General features: G+C 49.7%; 1 protein-coding gene across 11 annotated transcripts in view; it reads left to right on the forward strand.

Moving 5' to 3' along the window:
• The window catches only part of TRAK1 (trafficking kinesin protein 1), a 123581-nt gene extending 99254 nt beyond the window's left edge, over positions 1-24327 (forward strand). For 3 of the 11 annotated variants that reach the window (XM_041734219.1, XM_041734215.1, XM_041734214.1), the window contains 5 exons: positions 267-503; positions 1692-2008; positions 8509-8862; positions 18458-18560; positions 21461-24327. In XM_041734219.1, the coding sequence (XP_041590153.1) occupies positions 267-503; positions 1692-2008; positions 8509-8862; positions 18458-18560; positions 21461-22259 (1810 nt within the window). In that variant the 3' untranslated portion in view covers positions 22260-24327. Of the gene's footprint in view, positions 1-266; positions 504-1691; positions 2009-8508; positions 8863-18457; positions 18561-19356; positions 19448-21460 lie in introns of all 11 variants that reach the window. The other 8 variants (XM_041734221.1, XM_041734217.1, XM_041734216.1 and 5 more) reach the window with 4 other exon arrangements.
• Positions 24328-24538: the final 211 nt, after the last annotated feature.

A 24538-nucleotide genomic window follows, 5' to 3' on the forward strand; every position in this document is an offset into this window, starting at 1 on the left:
CGAAAAGCATTGATCATCTTGCTAGTATCACCTTTAGGACACAACCACAAATTAGAGCTCTGAATTCAGTGGGCATTGAGTGCCTTCCAGCCAACAGTCTTAAAAAACATGTGGAAGGCACAGGGTGGCAGGTTGCTTGGGGGCTCAGCGTGGGTCAGCTGCCTTTTGGCTCCTCTGATGGTAGTTTTTGGAGGATTGAACTCCACAGTCATTCCTGCATTTGTTTATTCATGGATATTGTGCATACCCCCTTTTCCCCCCACCAGTCACCAAAAGCGAGTCTTTGAGACTGTGAGAAACATCAACCAAGTCGTCAAGCAAAGGTCTCTGACCCCGTCCCCCATGAACATCCCTGGCTCCAACCAGTCCTCAGCCATGAACTCCCTCCTGTCCAGCTGCGTCAGCACCCCCCGGTCCAGCTTCTATGGCAGTGATGTTGGCAACATCGTCCTGGACAACAAAACCAACAGCATCATCCTGGAAGCAGAGGCAGCCGACCTGGGGTGAGTCAACTGGGAGTTTTTACTCTTTGTGTTTTGGAGACAGGTGGTGTGGATCAGATATGGGTTCAGCTATCAGAAGAGGGAGGCTGATACAGAATTGCCTGAAAAGCATAGACCTTTCAGTTCTCTTAATCTGTTTTGCCAGCCCTCTGAGTTGCCAGCCCTTGATCAGAATCAAGGGCATATTTTCACCAGTGGAAGGATGTACAACTGGAAGTCTGCTTTTCCATCAAATGCTGAAGGGGAGGATAAATGAGTATTTTTTCTGTTAATCTTCACTGTTGGGCTACAGAATGGATGTTTGTTTCAGGGACCCCTTTGTAGCTTGGGTGTTTGAAAGGCTGAGGAGGACTCAGGCTCTGTCTTGTGACCAGAATCTAGCTTGCTTGAAGGTAGGCTCCCTGCAGGTGCCAGACACACCTCCTGCCCCTGGAGTGGGCAGTGGGCAGTCCCTCTTTGTCCTGAAGCCCTGCAGACACATCCCCCCACAAATGCACACACACATAGGCAGCTGTGTTGTACACCCTTCTTCTGTGACAGTGAAATCGGTGCTCTGACTAGTTGGGTCAGAGGGGAAATTGCTTGATCAGAACAGCTCTTTTAATTCCAGAGGAAAGAGAAATGCCTGTCGAACCAGTAACCTCTCTGGTGACTAGGACTGTAGCCTGAAGAAGCCAAGCCCCCGTCTTTTCTTTTCTTTTCTTTTTTTTTTTTTATTCATGAGAGACACACAGAGAGGCAGAGACATAGGCAGAAAGAGAAGCAGGTTCCATGCAGAGAGCCCTATGCTGGACTCGATCCCAGTACCCGGGGCTTGTGACCTGAGCCAAAGGGAGATGCTCGACCACTGTGCCAACCAGGCGTCCATCCTCAGGGCTCACAAGGAACATGCTCCTGGGAACGGAATTTTTTTGCATTGTGGGTGCAAATTTTCATTACACCTTAGTGCTCTCCTAGTTCCCAGCAAAACACCCAACAGCGAGAACTAGTTCTTCCAGGCAGGCATGCCCTTGCCCATTTTTGCCTAAATTTCAGCGGCTTGCCCTGTTGGCTTCCCTGGCAACAGTCCTGCGGCCCCCAGACGTGTCCACCCCTGGCCACCTAGCAGCGAGGCCTTCCTCGAACTGTGTACCTTGCATGTGCCTGCTGCTGGGGGCGCCGCGCTCAGCCCCATCTCCCTCCTTGCAGGAGCGACGAGCGGAGCAAGAAGCCGGGCACGCCGGGCACCCCGGGCTCCCATGACCTGGAGACGGCCCTGCGGCGGCTGTCCCTCCGCCGGGAGAACTACCTCTCGGAGCGCAGGTTCTTCGAGGAGGAGCAGGAGCGGAAGCTCAGGGAGCTGGCGGAGAAGGGCGAGCTGCTCAGCGGCTCGCTCACGCCCACGGAGAGCATCATGTCCCTCGGCACCCACTCGCGCTTCTCCGAGTTCACCGGCTTCTCGGGCATGTCCTTCAGCAGCCGCTCCTACCTGCCCGAGAAACTCCAGATCGTGAAGCCGCTGGAAGGTGATCACCGGGGGCCTCAGCCCCTCTCCACCCTCCTCGGCGACCGCCTGTGGGCCCTGATCCACCACCAGCAAGCGGGCAGCCTCTGTAATGCCTACTCCTTTTTCTTCAGAGATAGCCTCCCGCGATGCTGGTTTGAGTTCCTCTGAGGGTGCCCAGCTTGGGCCTCCATCCCCTGTGGGGGCGGGGAAAGGGGGGGAGCGTGGGAGCGTGCAGGCGGGCAGGGAGTGACCTCAGCCCACCAGGCCAAAGAAAAGGAATGAGCATGTTCCCAAGAGTTTCCTAATCCTCTTTCTTTTGCATTTAGGACCTCAGAAGGAAAGCATTTTGAGAGGAAGAGGCACTGATAACATATTAAAAAGTTAATTAGGTCGTGCCTGGGGTCTGAGAAGTGCAGAAAATCATTGCTGTCACCTCTCAGAAACGTTGGTGTCAGGGAGGAGTGCAGAGCAAAGGCTGGAAGTTGTTTATTCAGGGACCGCGGGAGAGTGATCTGCAGTTTGTGAGCTGATGGGTTTTGCTTCCATCTTCAAGTAAAGAGGGCGTGCCTTTCTTCCAGTGCCATGCGTCCTGAGTGAGGCTTCCACAGTCTGGAGCAGGGATGGCCATGGAGGCCAGTGAGTTCTGTACCTCCTTAAACTTGCCTTTCCCAGGGGTAGTCTACTTTTTGGTAGTACCAGGGACACCCCAGATGATTAAACTCCTGGAAGAATTCACCTTTTTTTCTTTTCTTTTTCTTCCAGGCATTATAAAATGTCTTCCCTTTACTTACCCACTTACCCTGTTAAGAGCCACCAGGTGTTTGTATTTCTCATTTTTGACTCCTTTAGTTTGGAAACCCATGTGAGTTTTAGAAGGTATTTTACGGATTTAAAAAAATTTATTTATGAAAGACACAGAGAGGTAGAGACATAGGCAGAGGGAGAAGCAGGCTCCCTCTGGGGAGCCCGATATGGGACTCAATCCCAGGACCCCAGGATTACAATCTGAGCCAAAGGCAGATGCTCAACCATTGAGCCACCCAGGTGCTCCCGTATTAGGATTCTGTTACATTTCTGATGCAAAGCCAAATTGGAATTTCTGTAAGGCTGCATTTCCCATGTTAGGCTTACACATATATTCTTAGCTACTCCCCCTGCAATTTAATACCACAAATATAGTATTGATGTACTGTATCTTTGCTCTCTGCCTAAAAAGAGTGGGATTTTTTTTTTAATTTTTTTCACCCCATAAGAACCTGTTTTCGACCCTCATAGGGGGCAGTATTATCCTTGTTGTGAATGTGCAATGTAAAATGAGGGTATGCTTGTTAAAGACCCAAGATTTGCTGGGTTCCGTAGTCTCCAGAAGAAGGAAGAGGGTGGACTGATGTTCTTTCTTCATGATTATTTTTTGATTGTATAATTTAGGCCCTTATTAGATTTCAGAAAAGGAATGGCTCTTTCTTTTTTTAATTGTTTATTCAGTTATGAGCTTGGTGATTGTTTCCTGATCCATAATTATGTCTGTTTTTCGTTCAATAAAATCTTCCATTTCTGCAATTTTACTTTCTGCCTTTCTTTTCTTTTTTTCTCCTTTGTCTCTTAAAGCTCATTGGAATTTATCATCTCTATTTCGTCTGATTTCTGTATTTGACTTTGTGTTTTGTTAGATCATCTAAGAGTATGTCTTTGGATTTATTTTCCAAGCATATTGCAGGAAGAGATTTTTAAAAATTTATTTCAACCAATTCATCTTTTTTTTTTCTCTTAATCTTGTGACTTAGCAGTATTTTTTGTGTTAATAGAATAAGAGGAAATCCCATTAGATATGCTAGGTCAGTTTCATCTGTAGTACCCTGCTCATCAGGAAGCTAAATCACCACCATTATTAAGAAGTCATGTCCTATCACTATGGACTGTAATACATCTCATGATAGAGATCCCTCTCCTTCATTTTGTAGTTCTCTGACTTCTCAGCTATTTAAAATACAATGAGCATTTTTTCTTCCTTACCTCCACAATTATATTTTGATTACTTTGTTTAATTTGACAAGATGGACTGCTGACACAGAAGTCTGCCTGACATGGGGTTCAATGTAGCTCTAACTATGGCAGTAGATAAGGGAAAGAAGGCTCAAAAGGGTAACTTATTTGTGAAATAAGCCTTATATCTGCCACACAAAATTGTAGTGAGGAGTAAATGTGATTATGCCTAGCACCTAATGAGTACTAATTAAAGCTTAGGTTCCCCACACTTGCCCCTGTTTCAGCAGCTCAGGTCTGAAGGATGGCCTTACCAGTGTTGAGAACCCAAACCAGCATTGTGCTGGGGCCATGTTCTTACATCATCCTTTTCCACTGGCCCATTCAGAAACTGATAGGATTCCCTTGGTCTTCAGTGGCTCAGGTAAATGTACCTGAGGTGAGGTCCCTGGAGAATGTTGGTTGGGATCACAGTAGATAGCCAATCTGGGTCTTCCATCTGTGTCTCCCTTACCTATTTAATTCATCTTGCTATCTGCTTATTGGTGTCAGCCAAAATAGCTGGGCTAGGTGTTTAAGAAGGTTAGCACTCTTGTCTCTTCATCTTACCTTAGGGTTTCTAAGCAAGCGAAGAAAACAAACCTTTTCAGACTAGAGGAGAGAGAGCAGCATGAAAAAGATGAGTCAGACAGTATTTTCCCCACTATATTTTGCTCTTTCTTTGTGATTAATTAAAATCAAGATGGTTATTTTACAGTAAACAAGTTAATATGTAATTAGAGGAAAACATACACTTCTCAGTTAAGCTAGACATTTGTCCAGCAGGGTAGTTCTAAACTTTAACCCCGGTACTCCTCTGACATACGTGAATTTGGTTTTCTCCTTTTGATGATACAACGACTTTTAGAACAGTGGCCTATGGAAGGAAAGCAAACAGGGAAAGGCATGGTGACCATAATTGTTTTCTCTGCTGTCCATGCCCTTGTTTCACAGAGCTTTATCTTGGTGCCAACTAGGAACATGGAGGCTCCTCTCTTTCCCTGACCCCAGCCACCTCCTCGCCAAGGTGGGAGGGAGGGAGCAAGGGGGTGGTAATGGGAGGTGGCTAATAGTACAGTGATTCTTCTGCTTTGTGCTTGACAAATAAAGGAAGCCAGGCCAGGCAGAGGAGGATAGGAAAGAGGCAGCTAAAGCTCTGAAGAAGATGGTGTTCATATTTAAATTTTAATCTGTGCTCCATCTTGTATTAAAGGCAGAACCTCAGGCAGCCAGGAGATCAGTAGGATTCCTATGGCGTTCCAGGCAGTGGCAGGGGAAGGGAGTGAGGTGTGAGCCCTTTTGCCTGGGTCCTGGACTCAGGAAACCCTCCTGGGGCCTTAGAACCAGTTGGGAATGGAAATGTTCTGTGAGCCTCACAGCCTGATGTAACTCAAATAATGGGGTTGTAGCGGCTTTCGCCGATACTCACTTTTGCAGGATGGAAGACACCTGTATGAGGATTGAAAAAGCCAGTCAGATGTGTTATTGACCTGGCGTCTGAGACACACACAGGGGAGACCTCCTCACTGCAGGCGCAGAGACAGTGTATATGATTAGGAAGATGAACACTGGAGCCAGCAGGGATCTGAATCCCAGTTAGCCACCTGCCAGCTGTGCAACCTCTGTCAAGTTACATGACCTCCCTGTGTTCACTCACCTCATCTGTAAAATGAAGACATCAGGGTTATCATGATGATTGAGTTAATAAATGTAGGCCTCTTAAGAGGGGTGCCCAGCACCTAGCAAGTGCTCAGTAAAGGTTGGCTGTTTTCTACCCGAGTAAGGGATGCCTAAGGTGGGATGGGGCTGGCTAGGGGGGTGGTAAAAATACAAGTCCAATGTATCTCTCAGCATAATCTTTCCATTGTAATCTCATGAAATTCCTTTGGGCTCTGCATATTCAGGGAAGGCAAATAACCCCACGAACTTCTGCAGCATCTTGAATTCCAAACAGCAAACCCTCTGTATCCTTGTTTCTCTCTCGAGGCCATGCCTGGGGTGGGGGGAGAGATGCAGGCAGTCTGCTAAACAGATGGAGGACCAAGGCCCACAGGCCTGCTTTCCAGCCTTGGACCTCCAGCCTCCCTGAGGTGTACTGTAAACACCTCAGCCCCCTTCAGAAGGGTGAACGCCTTCAGCACTTCTTGACTTTCTAGCATCTGTCAACTTTCCCTCTCCTCCCCTTTCAAAAGTAGAGGTGACATGGCCACACCGTACCTGGGGATTTGTCATCATCCTCATAAGAGCATGTGAGTCCTGAGCTGGATGTCACAGTGCCTTGTTAAGACTTTAGTCTTAGTATTTTAGCCAGGAATGTGCCTGTGTGTCCAGAGGACACACAAACAGGGGGCTCATTATGTATCATGAATGGGGGTCTCCAGAGGTGGGTTGAGAAACTCCAGCAGCAGCAGTGTCATGTGTTTTCTAGTAGGCCTTGGACAGCCACCTACAACTTTCGCTGCCCACCATTGATGCTTCTCACTTAGTGTGGGTTCCCAGCTGGAGCACTGATGTCTTTGCTTGTTGACAGACCTGTAGACTTTGGGCAGCAGGCCATGTGAGCTTACGAAAAGAACCTGGCCTTGGGCATGGAACCCTGGCTCTGCCACCATGACGCAGGGACTTTGGAAAATTAAGTTCAGTGAACCTCAGTCCCCTCATTGGGTGCTGGGAGTTGTTGATCCCTGGCCCCACCCATTCAATGCCATTAGGCATTGAACAGGGAGTGCCCTGTTTCCCCACAGTTGTGACAACCCAAAAAGTCTCCATCTGTTTATCAAATGTCCTGTTTGGGGCAAAACCATCCCTAGATGAGAATTATTGCTCTAGATGTATCTTAGCATCTAGTGAGAGAACAGGCTTGTGATGCTCTTTTGTCATAGTTACCCTCTTATTATCTCGTTTCTTTTGTATTTAGAATATTTTTCTACTTATATGCAATAGATTCAGGTTAAGTAGGTTGCCGTTGTACTTGTGCACACTTAAACCTGGGACAGACCTCCAAGTGGGTATGTTGGGACTTCCCTAAACATATATTGGCGGTGTGTACAACATTTCTCTATAAAGTGAATGTGAGATTGCCCACTTCCAAAATCCTTTCAAGACTCGTTGGCTGAGCTTGCTTCCCAGAAACTTCCTTCCTGACAGTATTTGGAGGATAGCACGCTCACTGGGCACACCAGAGCATCCAGAGCGCCCATTGAGGGGGTTCTCTGCATCTAGTTCATGTCCCTGACCCCAACGCCTGCCACCATTCCCTTCTCTTTTCTGTTGACTCCTGAGCTGCCAGCTCCTGGCATCCCTGGCTCCCCTGGCCCCCCCTTTCTGACATGCCCTGGAGGGGTTCTTGTCTGCCCTACAGAGGACAGTCTTCATAAACCAGTGGTAACTGGGAGGCATTTGTGCGGAAGGCTCCTTCTTTCCCACACCTGAGAATCGCTCTCAGAGTCTCACTCATGAGTGTAGAGTGTTCATCTGTGTGGCTAAGTAATTCACCTGTAGAACGGGGATAGACACCTAGGCTCATGGGCCATGTGAGGTATAAGAAATGTCCCAAAGGGAAGAAGAGTTGCTCTGGCAAATGGATTGTACAGAATCCCAGGACATGCAACATACTGAAGGCTCTGGACGCTCCTCAGTACTTCTGCTTCTCAACCCAGGTTTGCTAAGCATACTCATTCCTGGAACACCTCTCTTTGTGAGTGTCCGTGATACCCACGAGGTCCTCAGGGACACCTCTCCGGTGTTATTACAGACCTTGCGTGAATGTCATCTGAGTCTCGGGGTCTGGTGTCACTGAGGAGATCTGTGTGGACTTCATGTGCTCGCCAATCACACCCGGGTAGCATCATGCCTTCTCCTAAACCTGCAGGGTTTGGGATGCTGGCAGAAGGCCAAAACCCTAATAAGTAAAGGAGGCAAAGGTCATGTCTACGGCTTACCCCTGTGTGCTACTCCAGTTTCCTTTTACTTTTCTCTTGTTATGTGTCCCAGGGTGCATACAACATTGTCTTGCTCTGCCTCTGCTCACGTCTCACCTGGCCCCAGCAGCAGGCACTTGGCACAGAATCAGGACGTAGGCACCCTGTTTTGAACTTGTCTTGCTCATTTTTCCTCTCTGTTCCTATGATTGATGGGGTGTTGGATCTGGGGATTGACATCACTCGGCTAAAAAAGTTTGTCACCAAATTTGCCACACCATATGGCATGAGTTTTACTTTGTGAAAAGATGAGTTTTTGATTCCTTGACTTAGTGTCCCTCCCAGGCGTGGCGAGTCATCAGCCCCTGTGATGACTCAGGGGCACAGTAGCCAGGGCCAGGGCTACTCCATCAGTGTCCCCACCAGAGTTCACCCACCAGGCTCAGGGCCTGCCAGGGGTCAGCTTCCACACTCCAAGGGTGGTGACAGCCATCGGCTTAGACTTCCATCCTAACCCTCTCTTCTCCCTGTCCCCCCCATCCCCCACCTGCCCCCCACCTGCCCTTTCTCCTGCAAGGCTCCGCCACCCTTCACCACTGGCAGCAGCTGGCTCAGCCCCACCTCGGGGGCATCCTGGACCCCCGGCCCGGTGTGGTCACCAAAGGCTTCCGGACACTGGATGTTGACCTGGACGAAGTGTACTGCCTTAACGACTTTGAAGAAGACGACACAGGTGACCACATTTCCCTCCCGGGCCTAGCTACCTCCACGCCAGTTCAGCACCCAGAGACCTCAGGTGAGGGGTCCCGAGCACGTGTGACTGTCTCAGGCAGCAGAAGTTACCCACGCCGGCCTCAGGCTTTCCCCGAGGAGATGCAAGAGCCGCCAGCGGCCGAGAAGGAGGAGGAGGAGGAGGAGGAGGAGGGGTCTGGTGAGGGCACCGCAATAGGTCCTGTAAACCTGGCACCTTTAGCAGAGGCCAAGTTCTGGGCCATTCTCACCTCTGTTCCGAGTACCATCCGTAGTGGCTCTCTGTCTGTAGCTTCCGCTCGTCTGTGTGGGTGATGATGAAAGTATTCCCATCGTGCAGTTTTGTTTTTTTAATGAAGAGTCCAGTGCCTCCTTTTTGTAGTGAATGGGTGTAGCTCTCTGCCCGTCTTGGAGGTGATGGCCCAGTGGGTCTCCTGATGGGAGAGCAGGAAAGGCTGCTAAACAGAAGTGGATTGTTGCCTCCCAGCCTGCCTCGTACATCAGCTCCTCTGTTCCTGCTGCGGGTGTCTCCCCGAGTCTGGGGTGGGGGGCAGATTCCTGAGTCCCGCAGTGATTTCCAAACTGAGCTGAGTAGGGTTGGGCATTTTAAGGGGAAATCAGGAGTGCTGGATCACTCAGATGGTGAGTGAGAGAATCTGTTACCTATGAGGAGCATCGAAATAGGAGGAAGGCTGGAAAGTGTTCAGGATTTCCAGACAACACAGGGATAGATCAGCCTTTTCACGTTTCTAACTTCAATGAAGGAACTTCTTTCCAGCTTATACATGTGTTCAAAGTGGATTTTTCAGAAGTGTTTTAGCAAAGCTCTTTGACCCAACAAACCCGAGGGGAATGTCAGTAAGGTTTTCCAGAGACAGGACCCCAGATAAATCTGGAGAAGAGCTCCAGCTGGTTACCCACCCCTGCTGCCCCATTAAAGATATGACCATGAGTTTGCAGAATTATACTCTAGGCATCACTAGGGTGAAATGCTTTGGGCTCAGGGCCCGGGGACCACAGGGGGGTCATGTCATTACTATTTGCCCCAGACTTCCTGCCTGCCCCCACCCCCCACACACACACATACACTACAGTGGTAAGAAGATGAGGAGGCTCTCTTGTGAAATCAGGGCAGAGACTCTGAAAAAGATGAATTCACCCAATGGTCGTCATCCTGAGGGCATCCCAGAGTTACTAGATTTGAGAGGACCTGTATCTTTGTGATTCAGAACTTTCATCCATGGAGGTCACAGTGCTCCCATGAAGTACAGGGCAAGAGAGCCGAGGTACATGATGGCACTTCCCAGGCTAGGTCCGGGTGCCTGGGCCAAGGGACTTAATTTGAATCCAATGTTTCTGTTTCCTTTGACATAAACTTTAAAGATATCACCAAGTAAAAAGAATTGATTTAGCCCATAAGTTTATGGTTTATTTATTTAGTCTTTAGCAATTAAGTTGCCAGAGTAAGCTTGCAATGGAATGAAAATGTTTCTTATTTAATATCTTTGCACTGAAAAGAGGGAGACCAGCCATGGTATTGTTATTTCCCCTTGTTCTCAGCACCACTGTCCTTCAGGAAGGCAGACAGTGGTCCAGGAAACCCAGTGTCTGCTGAGTTTGGTGGCCGAAAGGGTAGGAATCATGTCAGGTGTGATGACCCCTCCCTGCAGTCCTGCAGGTGGACCAGAAGGTAAAGACTAGAACTTTAAAGAAGCGCTATGAGGTGTGTCTTCAAGAAGTTGTACAGAAGGAATAAAACTTACCATGAAGTTAGCTAAGAACTTCTCTCAGAGGTCAGAGGGAGAGAAGGGACCAGAATGACAGAAGTCCTGACCACTTTCCTTACCATAAACAAAGATGTGTTTATTGCTTCTTTCCTCCTTCCTCAAACCTGCAGCAAACTCATCCCGGCAACTTTGAGGAGAGGCATACAAATCTATAGAGTTGAAACTTAGAGGGATCCCACGTTGGAAGTATGCAATCAAAAAGAGTTCTATAGATTGCTGAAAGTAACTCAGGCAAGGCCTGATCATTTAGACCAGAGTTCTTTTGGGCTTGTCTTCTAGGTCAGACTTGTTAAAAGCTCAGTGCTGAGGGGATCAGTGCCAACAGTGATTTGGCTCTTTTTGCCCTATTGGGAGTAACAGGACCCTTTTGATGACTAGAAGGTAAGAAACATGTCACTCAAAGTAAATCACCCCAGAGGCTCCAAGTGGCATTATATACACAGTCTTGAAGCCACAGGTAAATAGATGAGCTTCAGCAGGAAGGACTGGGGCATTGTCTGTCTTGAGATTTATACTCAGGCTAGTCTGGTCCCTGCCTTGGTTCACCCTTGATGCTTAGGCTTTTCTGTTGCCGGACAGCACAGTTCTGGGGGCTACCACCTGGAAATACTGAGTAAGGACAAACTCTGAAGGCAGAGGTTTAGCCTTTTTTTCTTACAACTGATACTTTGGAAGGAAACTGGGGAGACCTGTTATCTAGCACCTGTTAGCTCATGGTGAAAGAGTTCTGGGTACTGAAAAAAATTTATTAATACATTTTAATGTATTGTATCACTCTTTGCTGATTTTTATAATCCCCTGTCTTAAAAAGCATGATTCCTGTTTTTATATTTGTAAATAATTTAGATGATTAAAATGGATTGTTTAAAACAATTTTTAGATTATAGTTTTACTTTTTCAGTGATGTTTTATGTATTAACTCATATAGAAAGTGCAGTGTATCAGAATGAGTTATTGTACTGTCCATGTTCTGCATTTTAAGTATTTATGTGTAGGAAAGAGTCAGCATGCAGGATAGGATTAAGATCAGAGTTTTAAAGTCATGCAGTTAAGTTGGGAGATGGTTGGACAGTTTAGCTGAATTTTTTGGGATGCCATGTGATCCTTAAAGGGGAGAAAGAAATAGGATTAGAGCAACATAGAAGAAAGTGAAGGTCAGTTTATTTTCATACTCATACACATGAAGGCCACTTGGGTGGGGGGACCTGAAGCAGGCTCATACCAGTCACGGTGCCTGTCTGGCAGTGGCCCTGCAATGTCATCATTGGGGCTGAGGTGCAAAAATGAGTGCTGAAAGCAAAAATCACATTTGGTCAAACAGTCCTTGAAAAATCCCCTGAAGCTACAGCATGTGGAACCATTCCCCTCCCCCTACTCCCCCAGCACCCCAGGCAAAGGCCAGGAATTAGCTCCTTTGAAGCTTTCTTACTTGATGCTTAGGTCCAGGTTCTCTTCAGTGGTGGCTGCTGAGCAAGGCCAGAGAAGGAAGAGCACATAGGGGAAAGGAGCCAGAGGGGCAGTTGGGCCAGCTGCGTATTACCTCAGTGCCTATGCAGGCCAGGAGCAGGTTTGAGCAGAGCCCCATAGCCCAGTGCTATCCTTTCTGTCCCAGGTCCCAGGTGGGTCCTGAGGGAGATTGGACATGGGGGCCTGACAGGTCTGGAAGGAAAGGAAAATTCCCTTCAATTCACAGATCCTCAGGTGTAGGAAGGTTCCTTTTTTTTTTTTTTTTTTTTAAGATGTTATTTATTCATGAGAGACACAGAGAGAGGCAGAGAGAGAAGAAGCAGGCTCCCTGTGAGGAGCCTAATGCAGGACTTGATCCCAGGACCCTGCGATCATGATCTGAGCTGAAGGCAGATGCTCAACCGCTGAGCCACCCAGGCACCCTGGAAGGTTCCCTTTTGTCTCCGCAGAGAGAGCTGACAATACATTCCCACTCTGGTGGGAAGACTTTCCAACCCAGCCTTTGTTCTGGAGCAGTTATAAGAGTTTGGTCCTTGTGGACAGGGCAGATGGTCTGCTCACACCCACCTGTGTTCGGCAGTGCTAAGGGAAGCCCCTGTGCCCTTGCATCAGGATACCTATAAAACCAGAGCAAAACAGGAGAGCTGCAACCTGGAAGTAGAAAAATGAATGAAGAGAGGTCATTCACTCCTCCCAAACCAACAATTGGAGTCCACCTTGCTTACACTTTCCTGAATGAGCCTGCTCTCCTGGAATGCTTTTTTGATGGCATCTTCACCTCTGAAAACCCATAGGAGGACCCTAAGCTCCTCTAGGAGCACCTGCATGGACCGCTGAGGAGTGTGCACAGGTGGCTGACTCTTGTCTGTGTAGGAGGGAGCCCTGGGGTGGGTGTTGACCAGTGAGTGAGCTCTCCAGTGGTACTGCCTAGAGGCGGGTGGGGAAGCACACTCCTGAACTGGTGTGGAAGGCACTTAGCACGAATGGGTCTTAGCTTAGCCAGGCCAGCTCTCCCACCGGTGGGCGTCTGCCACAGAAGGAGGGACAAGAGATCAGGGTATAGGTAGGGGTTCAGCTTTGTTAGCATCCAAAGGATCTTTTGCATTTTGCCCCTTTTACATTTCAACCACATTCTTAAAGAATCCCTTTTTCTCCAGAAGATATTTTAGTGGCCACTTGTGGGAATTTTTGTCCTTTTCTGCACGATGCTGTTAGATTGTTCATCTGTTAAATTACATACTACTTAGATGAAACAGGGAGTAGACAGCTTGGCACAGTGGGAAAAATTGACTTAATTATTTTAATTTTGCAAGAACCAAAAATAAGTTGTACAGAAACCAGAAAAAGATGTTATGTGTTTCAAAAATCTCTATGATAGAAACCTCCCAGTGCCTGCAGGTCTGTGTCTGCATCAGGGGCTCGGAGGTCCCTGTCAAGCTGTAGGACCAGATGAGGGCTGTGTTGAAGAAATGTTCAAAAGGCAGAGAAAGAGAGTTAGCAAGTCCATGTTAAGCCTGGAACTAAAGGTTAAAAAATACCACACTGTAACACTGTTTGGCTTAAAAACACTTTTTTTTTTTTTTTTAAGATTTTATTTATTTGGCGGGGAGAGTGAGCGCAAGCAAGAGAGAGAGTTAGAGCACGAGCTGGGGCAGAGAGGAGCCAAAGGAGAGGGAGAAGCAGACTCCCACTGGGCAGGGAGCCAGATAGGCACTCGATCCTAGGACCCCGAGATCATGACCTGAGCCAAAGGCAGGTGTTTAACTGACTGGGTCACCCAGGCACCCTTATTTTTTTTTAAAGGGAGAAAATTATGCTACTTTATCAGAAACTGTTCTTGATTCCTCATCCCCCAGAGGAAAACACTTGTTAGAGCAGCGTGAAGCCCAGACACAGTATTGATATTAATGGTGAAGCCGTAGGCACACAAAGGCTCTGTGGAGCTTTGCCCATATGCACTCGTCACGGAACTTTTTTTTTCCCCAGAAAAATTCATGGGCAGAGTAATATAAAGAAGTGACAGAGGGACACCTGGGTGGCCCAGTGGTTGAGCATCTGCCTTTGGCTAAGGTCATGATCCCGGGATCCTGGGATTCTCACATTGAGCTCCATGTGGGGAGCCTGCTTCTCTCTCAGCCTGTCTCTGCCTCTCTCTGAGTGTCTCTCATTAATAAATAATCTTTTTTTTTTAAAGTGACAGAAAAAGTCTTTTAAAGGATTTTTCTGTGTTCTGACATTTTGGTCTTTAAGGAAGAATTCAAAAGCATTGCTTTTGCCTTTTTATAATGGACAAGTATCTGACAGGCAAAGACCCCCCTTGTCCTCCCCACCCCCCATAAACACACAACGTGATTACTCTTTGAACAAAAAAAGTAACAAAGTCATTAGAAACTAGTAAAAAGGTCAAAACAAAAAGCACCAAGAAAAGGTACAGATGCTCTTAGTTCAAGCCACACCCATAAACTAGATGGCCAGTGGGTTCTGTTTTGCTTGCAGAGAAAAAGGTGGGCCTGTGGGCATCCCTGTTGATGTGGTGGCAGCCACTGGACTGTAGGGGGCAGGAGGGGGAGAGAGTGAAGGTGTGTGTGTGTGTGGGGGGGGTTGCTAATGAGTTTATAGAAATTGCAAAGCAGATCCAAATCATGTGACAGCAGCTTCACACTAGGTGTTGAAGTTAAGAAAAGGAAATTTGTCAGGGGCATTTGGTTCATTTTACACAGATCTGGCCACTTGGCATGAGGAGGGGGAAGAGAACATGGGAAGCATTCAGTGCATCCCAAAGACAGTACTCTTTTTTCAAGATTTGGAGATGCATTTGTAATTTTTATTTTTAAGAAATTATTTGTGTTAGCAAAAAAAATAAATAGAAATAGGTTGGGTGTGTGGCATGCTAGGTTTCTCCATCCTCAGAAATCCCCTTGAAAGCATTGTTGTACAGGTGTGTATTTTGCAACTCCCCTTAGAAACCTCTAGATGCAGGTATATATTTTTGGCATCTATGTCGGCTCATGTGAGGGCTCTTTTAAGGGCTGGGTGCCATGATGGCCTTCAGAGGGGCAAGTTACTCCTCCCAGCACAGTACCAGTCTCCCTTCCCTGTGGATAGGAAAAGGAAAGGTGGTTTGAATGGACTAAAATGCATGAGTTGGTGTCTACAAATCCCATCATGTGGATGGGAGACTGGCAGAGTCTAGGTGATGCTTTGGGTCCCCACCAGAGCATCCCAGCCTTGTCTGTGCTCCTTTTCCCTCCTCATAATTAGAGCAAGGGGCCCTGGGGAGAGCAGTGGGCTTTCCTGGCCATGTTCCCTGGAGGCCTGAACATTCCACTGAGCAGCCATGACCTAGACCCGCATAGCATGCTTGCAGGTACCCCATAGTGTAGACTCAGGGCCACCCAGGGAGGAAGCCCCAGCTCACTGGATACTGTGTGCCCTGTCAGGGCACCCACCTTCACTGGTTGCAGCTTTAGGATCTCAAGTACCCAGTTTGCAGTCAGTCTTGGGCACCCTGTGCCCCCACCCTCCCCCCCTGCACCCAGAGGAGCACAGCCAAGCAGAACAATTTACCAAGTGCACCTATTCTAGGCAGAAGGCCCACAGGATCAGATCGGAGAGCAAGGGAGCAGGGTGACCCTCGCCCTTAGAAAGCCCTCGTATGCTGCCACCTGCAGCTAGCCAAGGGGTGTGCCTGCACACACAGCCTGTTTCCAGGAAAAAAAAAAAAAATTGCAGGCTAGCCACCTGTATGTGGTTCACCAACACAGACGATCTTGAATGATTGAGGATTAACTAAGTTTATAGGTTCTCTTTGATAGATTAGGATCTTGTATAGGTGTCAGAACCTGGTGGAAGAGGTTATAAATTAAAAACAATGAAGGATTAGAGGATGCTTGATGGAGCCCTTTTCAGTGTGAATACTCTAACCCGTGTAATGCTCTCTCCTCGCAACACTGTGAGCCCCCCCTGCCCTCCCCCTACACATTCCAGACTAAGGAAAAGGTCTGAAGTAGGAAGCTGGAGCAGTGGATCCAAGAAACTGTCCCTCCCAGGGGGCAGCAGGAGGTGGACGCACAGCGCCTGAGGCAGGGCATCCTTGCACTGTCGCTGTCGGGACAGGGAACTAATGAGCCTCCACCCCAGCCTCCTGTCCCTGCGGAGGAGGATGCACCCTTTGAGAAACTGCTCACTCCTGCAGGCAGGGCTTTAGGAACCAGCCTGCTAGCTGCTCCGAGGCAAGTACAAGGGGCCTCAGGCGACTCACTGTCTCTGTGTTGTGTCCCAAGGAAGGGAAGTGCTGCAGCAGCCCGGCGGGCAGTGGTGACGCGCGGAGAGCTGGAGGGCCAGGCGTCCCAGTGGTATTGGGGAGGGGCCGAACCTCTGGCTTGGCACTTTTGATTCCTGTTGATCTTCTTCTCCATTGCTTCTGGGGAATGATGACTTCTGAATTTTAGCAGCCTTTTCCTATCCCCTGAACCCATTCTCGTCAGATGGGTTTCGCTTCTGCTGATGCCACCGTGTCTCTAAAGTGTCCATCTCGCGCTACCTGTTGCAATTGAAGATCCAATATGTGATGGGGTGGAGGAGGAGTGGACCTGTGTGTGACCTTTTGATTTGATATTCTGGCCATGTGTTTAAATGGGGACACACTTCTAATTTTAAATCCAGCCTTGCTTTTGATTTATTTTTTTTTTTTAAGATTCTCTCTTCCACTGTTTTGTCTTAGTTACCTCTCTTTACTGCATTTTTCTTCCCTTTCTCTCCCCCAAATACTCCCTCCTGCTTGTTATTTGGGATGCTTCTCTCAGGCTTTTTGTTGCTTTTGTTTCTAGACCTGATTGCAGTCAGAGAATCGTGATTGTTCGGTTGCCTTTTTCTTCATAGCTTATTCCATTTTCATTTTGTTTGCAGCAGTTTTCCAGTTACTCACTTTCCTAAGCCATCACATTTATTGGTTGAGATGCAAAAGATTCATAAAGGCTGTTTTCATGTGTGGTTTTTTTTTCCCCCCATTCCTGCTCTGCCTGGCGCTCCCTGTGCTTGAGAGTTTGCTCTGGTGGCTGGGGTGCTGGCTGCCACGCCAGGGGCCATAGGCACCTGCCTGGGCCCAGAGACATGGGTTGGACCATCATAATTGGGGCAAAGCAGTCTTACATTGGTCTTCTAGTCACTGCCACCATTTTTGTGCTCTGACTTTGTCCTGCCTGCCTTCAGCCTACCTGTCTCCAGCATATTTTGTTGCATTTGGTTTCTGGGGCTTTTTGTTTTTGTTTTTTTAAAGACACAGCTGTGTGTGGATCTGTAGGTTTGGGGCACCAATCACTTCTGATTTGTTTTCCTTTTTGTCAAATCCAAGAGAAAACTTGCCTTAACGAGCCAGAAGATTCTAGTTCCCAGCCTTCTGAATCTTCAGAGTGCTCATGGCATCTGAGAACCAAATGTGTTTCCCCCCAAGAGGTCTCTGGGGGCTGAGCTGCTGCAGGGGTGGTGGGACGGGAAGGGTGGGGGGTTGTCCCAGTACCTCACCTGCATGCTATTCAGAGCAGCATCTTCCCCCCGTTTCCCCCCCCTTTTTTTTCTTCTTCTTTTTTTTTTTTTTTTTGCATTTGAGTTATGAATGAGGGTGACCTCTACAATCATGATGTCTCCCATAGACTCTATCACTCATTACTCTGCTATTCGCCAGCTTTCTGATGCATGGTCCTAACGCTTCTGTGATTTACTCTGCACCAAATCATAGTCTTCAGCTGCCTTAACAGCTCTTCAGAGCTTTAAAAGGAAATAAACTGAGTACAGCTTGTTGCTGTCTTATTCTTGTGAGAAGTTAGACATCCTGGAGATGGCAAGAAAGTGGCCTGGGAGACAGGGACTGCACGGGTTTGAGTGCATCAGACCACACCTGATCCTGGAGCTGAAGACAGTCCCAGGCTCTGAGAGTCTTACCCCTCTGTTGCTGAGGCAGCTGAAGCCTCATCTTCCCGCCCCCCTGCCCTCCACAGATAGACAGTAGTGGAACCAGCTTCCCCAAGCCCCTTTTCGTGTAATCTGGAAAGGGAGCCATGTGGGCCTTGCCCTGTTTCCAGGCAGCAAGGCCCCTCCCCACCCCGTGCCTCTCCCGTCTCCTTGGCAGAACTCGGCACCTGTTTGCCAATGCAAAGACGTGTGCAGCACCACAAGAAAGAAGCCGATTCTGACCCCTAGGAGGGAAATCCAATTATCCCCAAGGGCTCATTAGCTGCTCAAACTGGATCCACTACTGGCCAAAGCACGCTGATGGGGAACCCTGTCTGGATTGGGTCGGAAGCTGGAATTCAATGCACTGCACGGCAGTGCTCAAAAGTGTGGTTAGTTTTGAAAGGCCACCTTCGATCCAGAACGTTTGCCTTACACCTTCCTGGCCCAGATCCATTAACAAGGTAGCTCATCACTTCTAACATCTGTCGAGAGCCATGCTGGAATTTGACTCTTCTCATGGGTTTACTTGGATGCAAGGAATATGTTCTGTTCCTCCCCCTCCCCATTTAGCACACCACCCTGGGAAGTGCATGTCACAGACCAACTCCACCTTCACCTTCACCACATGCCGCATCCTGCATCCTTCAGATGAGCTCACGCGGGTCACGCCAAGGTAAGGGACCCCAGCCCTGGGGTGGGTAAGGATGGAATGAGGTTGGGGCACTTCCTGCAGGACTTACGATCAAGAAAAGTCAAGGAAAGAGGCTCATTCTAAACCAACTCTGGCCAGCTTAGTCGTCTCGTAGCACTTGCCGTCACCTGGCTGGGGGTCCCATCTTTACTCTCGAATTGAGGCCTCTGTTGATTGAGATCCACCACAGATAGAGAGAGCTGGATGTAATTAGAGTTGCCTTTTCCATTGGCCACAGAAGATTCTCAGGTGCCGCCTTCTCCAGGTGAAGATGACGCTACCCCAGGTCGTGAGGCCAAGTTTGTTGGCATTTTGCCCTCAAGTTTGTCAGTAGAGCATGATGTTCCTTCCCAGAATAGAGTTACTGAGCCCTGTGGAATCCCTTGTGCCTCTGGAATAGACCCCAGGAACCATGCCCCACGGCCACATGAGAATGGCTGACATGATAACACTTAAAGACTGAGCCCTGTGCCCTGCACAGTCCACTTCCCTTTGGTGCCTTCCAGAAGTGCTGGAGGTTGACACCACCTGGCAGGAGGACTTGTGTGGCATGAGGGTGGTCGGCCTGGCTTGAGCGCAGGCCTTCCATGGCTCCCAGTGAAAGGGAAAACTGTCTCCCTCCCCATGGCAAAGCAGCCCCCTCAGCCATTGGCTGTGCAGTTGAGCAACATGCTGGGGTGAATGGAAGGTAAAGCAGAAAGGGGGGGAGGCAAGGAGGCCAGCTCCAAGGGAGCAGATGCCCCAGGGAACACCTTAAACTATGAATAATTCTCCGCAGGTCATGTGAGGAGGACGACGAAGCGGCCCTATACCCTGTTGAGCTGAGAGGAGATGTAGGGCAGAGAGTGAGCCCACGGGCAAGGCAGGGGGTGAGCACACCGCCAGTGGTGCCTGCCCTGGCAGGGCCCCCTGGAAGGGAGCTATGTGTGCACGTGTGGCCGCCACTAACCCAGGACTTAGGCGTGGATGTGTCTCTGTGGTTGTGCCTGGCTAATATGGGCCTTGACAGTGGATACCCCTAACCCCTCTAAATGCTCAGTGGAGCCGAGTGCCAGCACTAATAAGGCCTAACGGAAGTCCTCAGCAGAAGGGGATTCTAAGTTTGGGCTGGTCTTCTCTGTCTCCCTTCCTGCCACCGGAGAACCTGCCCCCCGCCCCCACCCCGTGGCTCTGTGTTGGAAGAGTTCAATGTTCTTACCGTGCAGTAGGGTGTCTCTTGGGAGAGGCTGGTGCTGGGTGCTCTTCCACTGGAAGCCAGAGGACTCTGAATGCACATCTGTCCCCATCTCTTGTCAGGGACCGAAAAGGCCTGGCAGTCAGTAGCAAGAGAAGGCTTTTTGCCTGACTGTGAAAGAATGACACTTGAAACAAAATCAGAGATCTCCCCAAGAATGGCCCTGCAAACAAGACTTGAAGTCCAGTGTGTTTTTGCCCTCTTTTGCTTGTAGACTGGTTTTGTAGAATCCCACGTGTGCCTGTTGAAGAATCCACTTTTTAACCTTAGGAATCTGCTGTGTCTGCTAATCTTGTGTTTCTCTGAGTGCTCCTGACCCTCCAGCATCCCCACCCCTGAGCTTGTGTGAGATGGGCCTGTCCTGGGTTTCTCCCCCTGGGCTGACCAGCCAGCCACAAGGTCACCTGGGTGTGGAGCCAAATGATGCCTTAGCTCACACTTGCTTGGGAACATCCCTCCCACAGCAGGAGGCCCCCTCCTGCCCATTCCCCTAGTTAGTGTTTTGTCCTCCCCTGGCCAGGCTGGGGACAGAGGGTCCTACAGCTCCTGGGAACCACCCAGCTGGCCTGCTCCACGGGGCACCTGCAGCTACTCCATGTCCTTGCGTGGGTCCCACGGCAGGTCTCATAAGACTGCAAGGAGAGGACGTGCTGCTCTGCCCCTGGTGGCTCATCCAGCCACTGTGAAGGGCCTCTGTGCCTATGCAGCCTCGCCCCAGCCCTGTACCAGTTGTTAAGAGAGGGCCTTTCCTGGTTTTCAAGCAGTTAGCACTGCCTTTCTCCCTACATCCCCTGTTACATTATCCTGCTGTAACTCCCGTTACTGCTGGACCCCAGCTTCTGGAACATCACAGGTCCTCACCCAACATGACAGGAGTGGATGAAGGAATCTCACAGCTTTCCTTTGGTGACACAGGATCTGTATAGCCCATGAGCCTTTTCTAGATCACTCCACAGATGTAGGCCTGAGAATACCTGACATGGCTGCCTCTGACCCCACATCCCCCCTCCTTGGGGTGGAATTGGCAGGCACAGGAGAGGGGCTAAGGGATAGCATGGCACACAGGAAAGAGCATGATTGTGGGAGTCAGGAGGCTGGGCTCCTCCACTGACGTGATACACACCCTCAGCCTCCCCATCACCTAAGGGCCCTGTCTGTACCTGACGTTCCATGGAGGCCATTCCTGTGCTGAGCTCAGATCCCATAGTCCCTGGTAAACCCCTTGCCTCAGAAAAGCAGTTATTAGGAAGGAATGCCTGAAATCTGAGTAAATTTGGTAGGGAAAGCAAGCCCCTCACAGCATTTTTGGGGTCATTCAGACTTGGGCTCGAATCCTGGGTCTTCTCCTTAACCGCCGAGCGTGATATTGACTGGCCATCTAACCCGAGTCTGACCTCCCTCACCTGGGGAGGAAGGTTATCCCTGGCCCCTGGGGATCACGTGCAGCTTGTTAACTTTAAACTCTGTCCCTGGCACAGGGAACCCCAGGCCGCCTTGGGTATGAGGGAGGAGCAGGCAGGGAAGGAGGCATCTGGGGAACCTGAGCTAGGGGAGTCCTCCCTGCACCCCTGCAGGAGACTGGCCACTGACCTTTTCCTGGGGCTCGTGGGCGTTTCTGGATGAATGACCTCTTGTCTTTTCTCATCAGCCTTAACTCGGCTCCAACTCCAGCTTGTGGCAGCGCCAGCCACTTGAAGTCCACGCCGGTGGCCACCCCGTGCACTCCGCGCAGACTGAGCCTGGCTGAGTCCTTCACCAACATCCGGGAGTCCACGACCACCATGAGCACGTCTCTGGGGCTGGTGTGGCTGCTGAAGGAGCGGGGCATCTCTGCGGCCGTGTACGATCCTCAGAGCTGGGACAGGGCTGCCCGGGGCTCCCTCCTACACTCCTACACTCCGAGGATGGCCGTGATCCCCTCCACCCCCCCCAACTCACCTATGCAGACACCCACGTCCTCCCCGCCCTCCTTTGAGTTCAAGTGCACGAGCCCTCCCTATGACAACTTCCTGGCCTCCAAGCCGGCCAGCTCCATCCTGAGGGAGGTGAGGGAGAAGAAGAATGTCCGGAGCAGTGAGAGCCAGACAGACGTGTCTGTCTCCAACCTCAACCTCGTGGACAAAGTCAGGAGGTTTGGCGTGGCCAAAGTGGTGAACTCAGGGCGAGCCCACGTCCCCACCTTGACTGAGGATCAGGGACCACTCCTCTGCGGGCCCCCGGGCCCGGCCCAGGCCCTCGTCCCCGGAGGCCTGGTCCCTGAGAGCCTGCCTCTCGGATGCCCCACTGTCACCAGCGCCATCGGCGGGCTGCAGCTCAACAGTGGCATCCGGAGGAACCGCAGCTTCCCCACCATGGTGGGGTCCAGCATGCAGATGAAGGCCCCTGTGACTCTCACCTCGGGCATCTTGATGGGTGCTAAGCTCCCCAAACAAACTAGCTTACGGTGAGGATGGGAGGGGGGCCGTTCCCCTGGAGGAGAGCCGTCTTACTCCTGCCTCCCTCTCTTCCCCCCTGCACTGCGCACTCTCCCTCTTTCCTCCTCTGTCCCTCCCCTCTTGAGCTAGACAAATCAACCTCGTGCCTAATGGGGGAAGAGCGGAGACTTTGTAAGTGTGTACATAGGACTCGGAGACCTCGTGTCCACCTGCCCTCTCCCGATCCCACGGGAGGCGCCCCAGCACGGTCACCACTGTCACCAGGACTTCGCCTGTGCTAGCCTGGGGGCAGGGGCAGCCGGGGAGGTCCTTTTCTCCTTCTTTCCTTTGAGAAGCACTGAAACTCCCAAGTGCGTTCTTATCCCATGGATAGGAAACCAGTGAATTTGTGGCTGGCTCCCAGTGCTGTGCATCGTGAGCTGGCACGCGGCCCGGGGCACAGCGCCTCTGCCAGCCGGCGTCGCTGGGCACTTCACCTCGCCCGCCGGTCAGAGCACCGGGGGCCCCCCTCCGCGGCCACACGCAGCTGATGTAGCTTTCAGGAGGCCAGGGCCGCTCTTCCTTCTGGGTGGCCCAGCTTCCTCAAGACCTTCCACCACTCTTGCTTCAATGGAGAGTCGCTGCTTTTTTGAGGTGTGACTTTTTTCTTTCCATGCCTTCGACCCGAATCATCCTTCGATGTTCTGTCGTCAGGCCAAACGTCTGACCTGAAAGAATGTATTCACGCTCCCCCTGCGCCGTGCAGCCATCCCCGTCTGTTGCGTGTGAGGTCCTCTTTTTTTCCTTTTTTTTTTTTTTTTTTTATACGCAGGGAAGTAATGGTACTAGATGGAAAGTCACAGTCTGTGTTCTCTCTGTGATTCCAGGACACTGAAATGAGTTTCAAACATGCCCAGTCACTAATGAGATTGCAGCAGAGTTTGGGGGCCTGGGGTCACAACCGAATTAAGACCAGACCCCAGACAGTTTTAGCAATAGGATTAAAAGGAAAGGGGCTGGGGGCAAAGGGTGTGGGTGGGATTTGTCAACAGTAGAAGGAAAAAGAACCACCACCAAATGTAATAGCCACCTGGTTCACGGGAGCAACAAGGCTTTGGCATTCTGCTGGTTCCAGTTCTTACTGTGATGTCCGAGGCTGGCCCCTGTGCTCGCACCCATGTGGTCTTCATGCAGACAGTCACTGTCCCCACATCCAGCCCTCCTGTTTCAGGACAGAGTGGTCTCAACAAGATCTTCTCTCCAGCCACCCCACCCCCAAGCCTTGGTCTCTGTGTACCACTGTTTATCCCTAGGAAAAGATAGAGGTGCTTGTGGGAAGAACCGTAAATGAACAAGGGAGCCCAGTCCTGTTGCTGTCACTGACCAAGTTTTGGACTTTTATTTATTTTGTGTGTGTGTGTATGTGTGTGTGTGCAAGTGCGTGCACGCCATCTTTTCCACAAACATCCGCTGTCCTTTCCAGTTCTGGTCACAGTGTGTCTGTGGCATGCCACTCCAAGCAGGTAACTTATTTATTCTAACCTGAGGGCTGCACTGCCCATCACAGTGTTCCATGGTCCTTTGTACAGGCATCTGTGGAAGGGTGACATCATATGCAGATGAAATTGTCACGTTGCCATCCCCTGTTCCCCTCCCCTGCCCCAACCCCTGTGTCCAGTTGAGTGTAAACACCCCCACTGAAGGGTCTTTGAGAAAGTCTCAAAGGAGCAAGCTTCAGTCCCACAATTTTATTTATTCTCAACACGAGGGTGTTTCAGCTCTCCTCGTGGTTGTATGTGTGCACTCACTGCAAGGAAATTCTTTTTATTTGAATGTATTTTAAAGCAGTAGGTAGAGTAACAAAGGAATATGAAAACCACAAACTGAACGGACCACTTTATGTATTCAGAGAGGAGCCACCCGTCACCACAAAGGAAATACCAGTGTAAAACTCAGCAATTCGGAGGTTGCAGTATTTAGTATAGTTAATGATCAACCTTGTGCAACCACTACCAACAAAGTGTGTTGTAATGCATCAAAAAACAATAAAATTTTATTCTCTAATGGTTATCAATAAAAGAAGTTCAAACGATGGAAACCACACTGGCATTCTGGCTTGTATTTCATTTTTATCATTTTCATTTATCATTTTTGTCTTTTTCATTTATGTGAGATGTAAAGCTCTTCAGCTCTTCGAAAAGATTAAATGAAAGCCATCTACTCTACGTCCTGTTCCAGCCACCCCTTCTCACACAATGCTATCCCTTAGACAACTGTGCAGTTGCAACCTGAAGAGCTTTCCTACTTTTCAG

The sequence above is a fragment of the Vulpes lagopus genome, chromosome 19 (genome assembly GCF_018345385.1).
Source record: "Vulpes lagopus strain Blue_001 chromosome 19, ASM1834538v1, whole genome shotgun sequence".
NCBI classification, from domain to species: Eukaryota; Metazoa; Chordata; class Mammalia; order Carnivora; family Canidae; genus Vulpes; species Vulpes lagopus.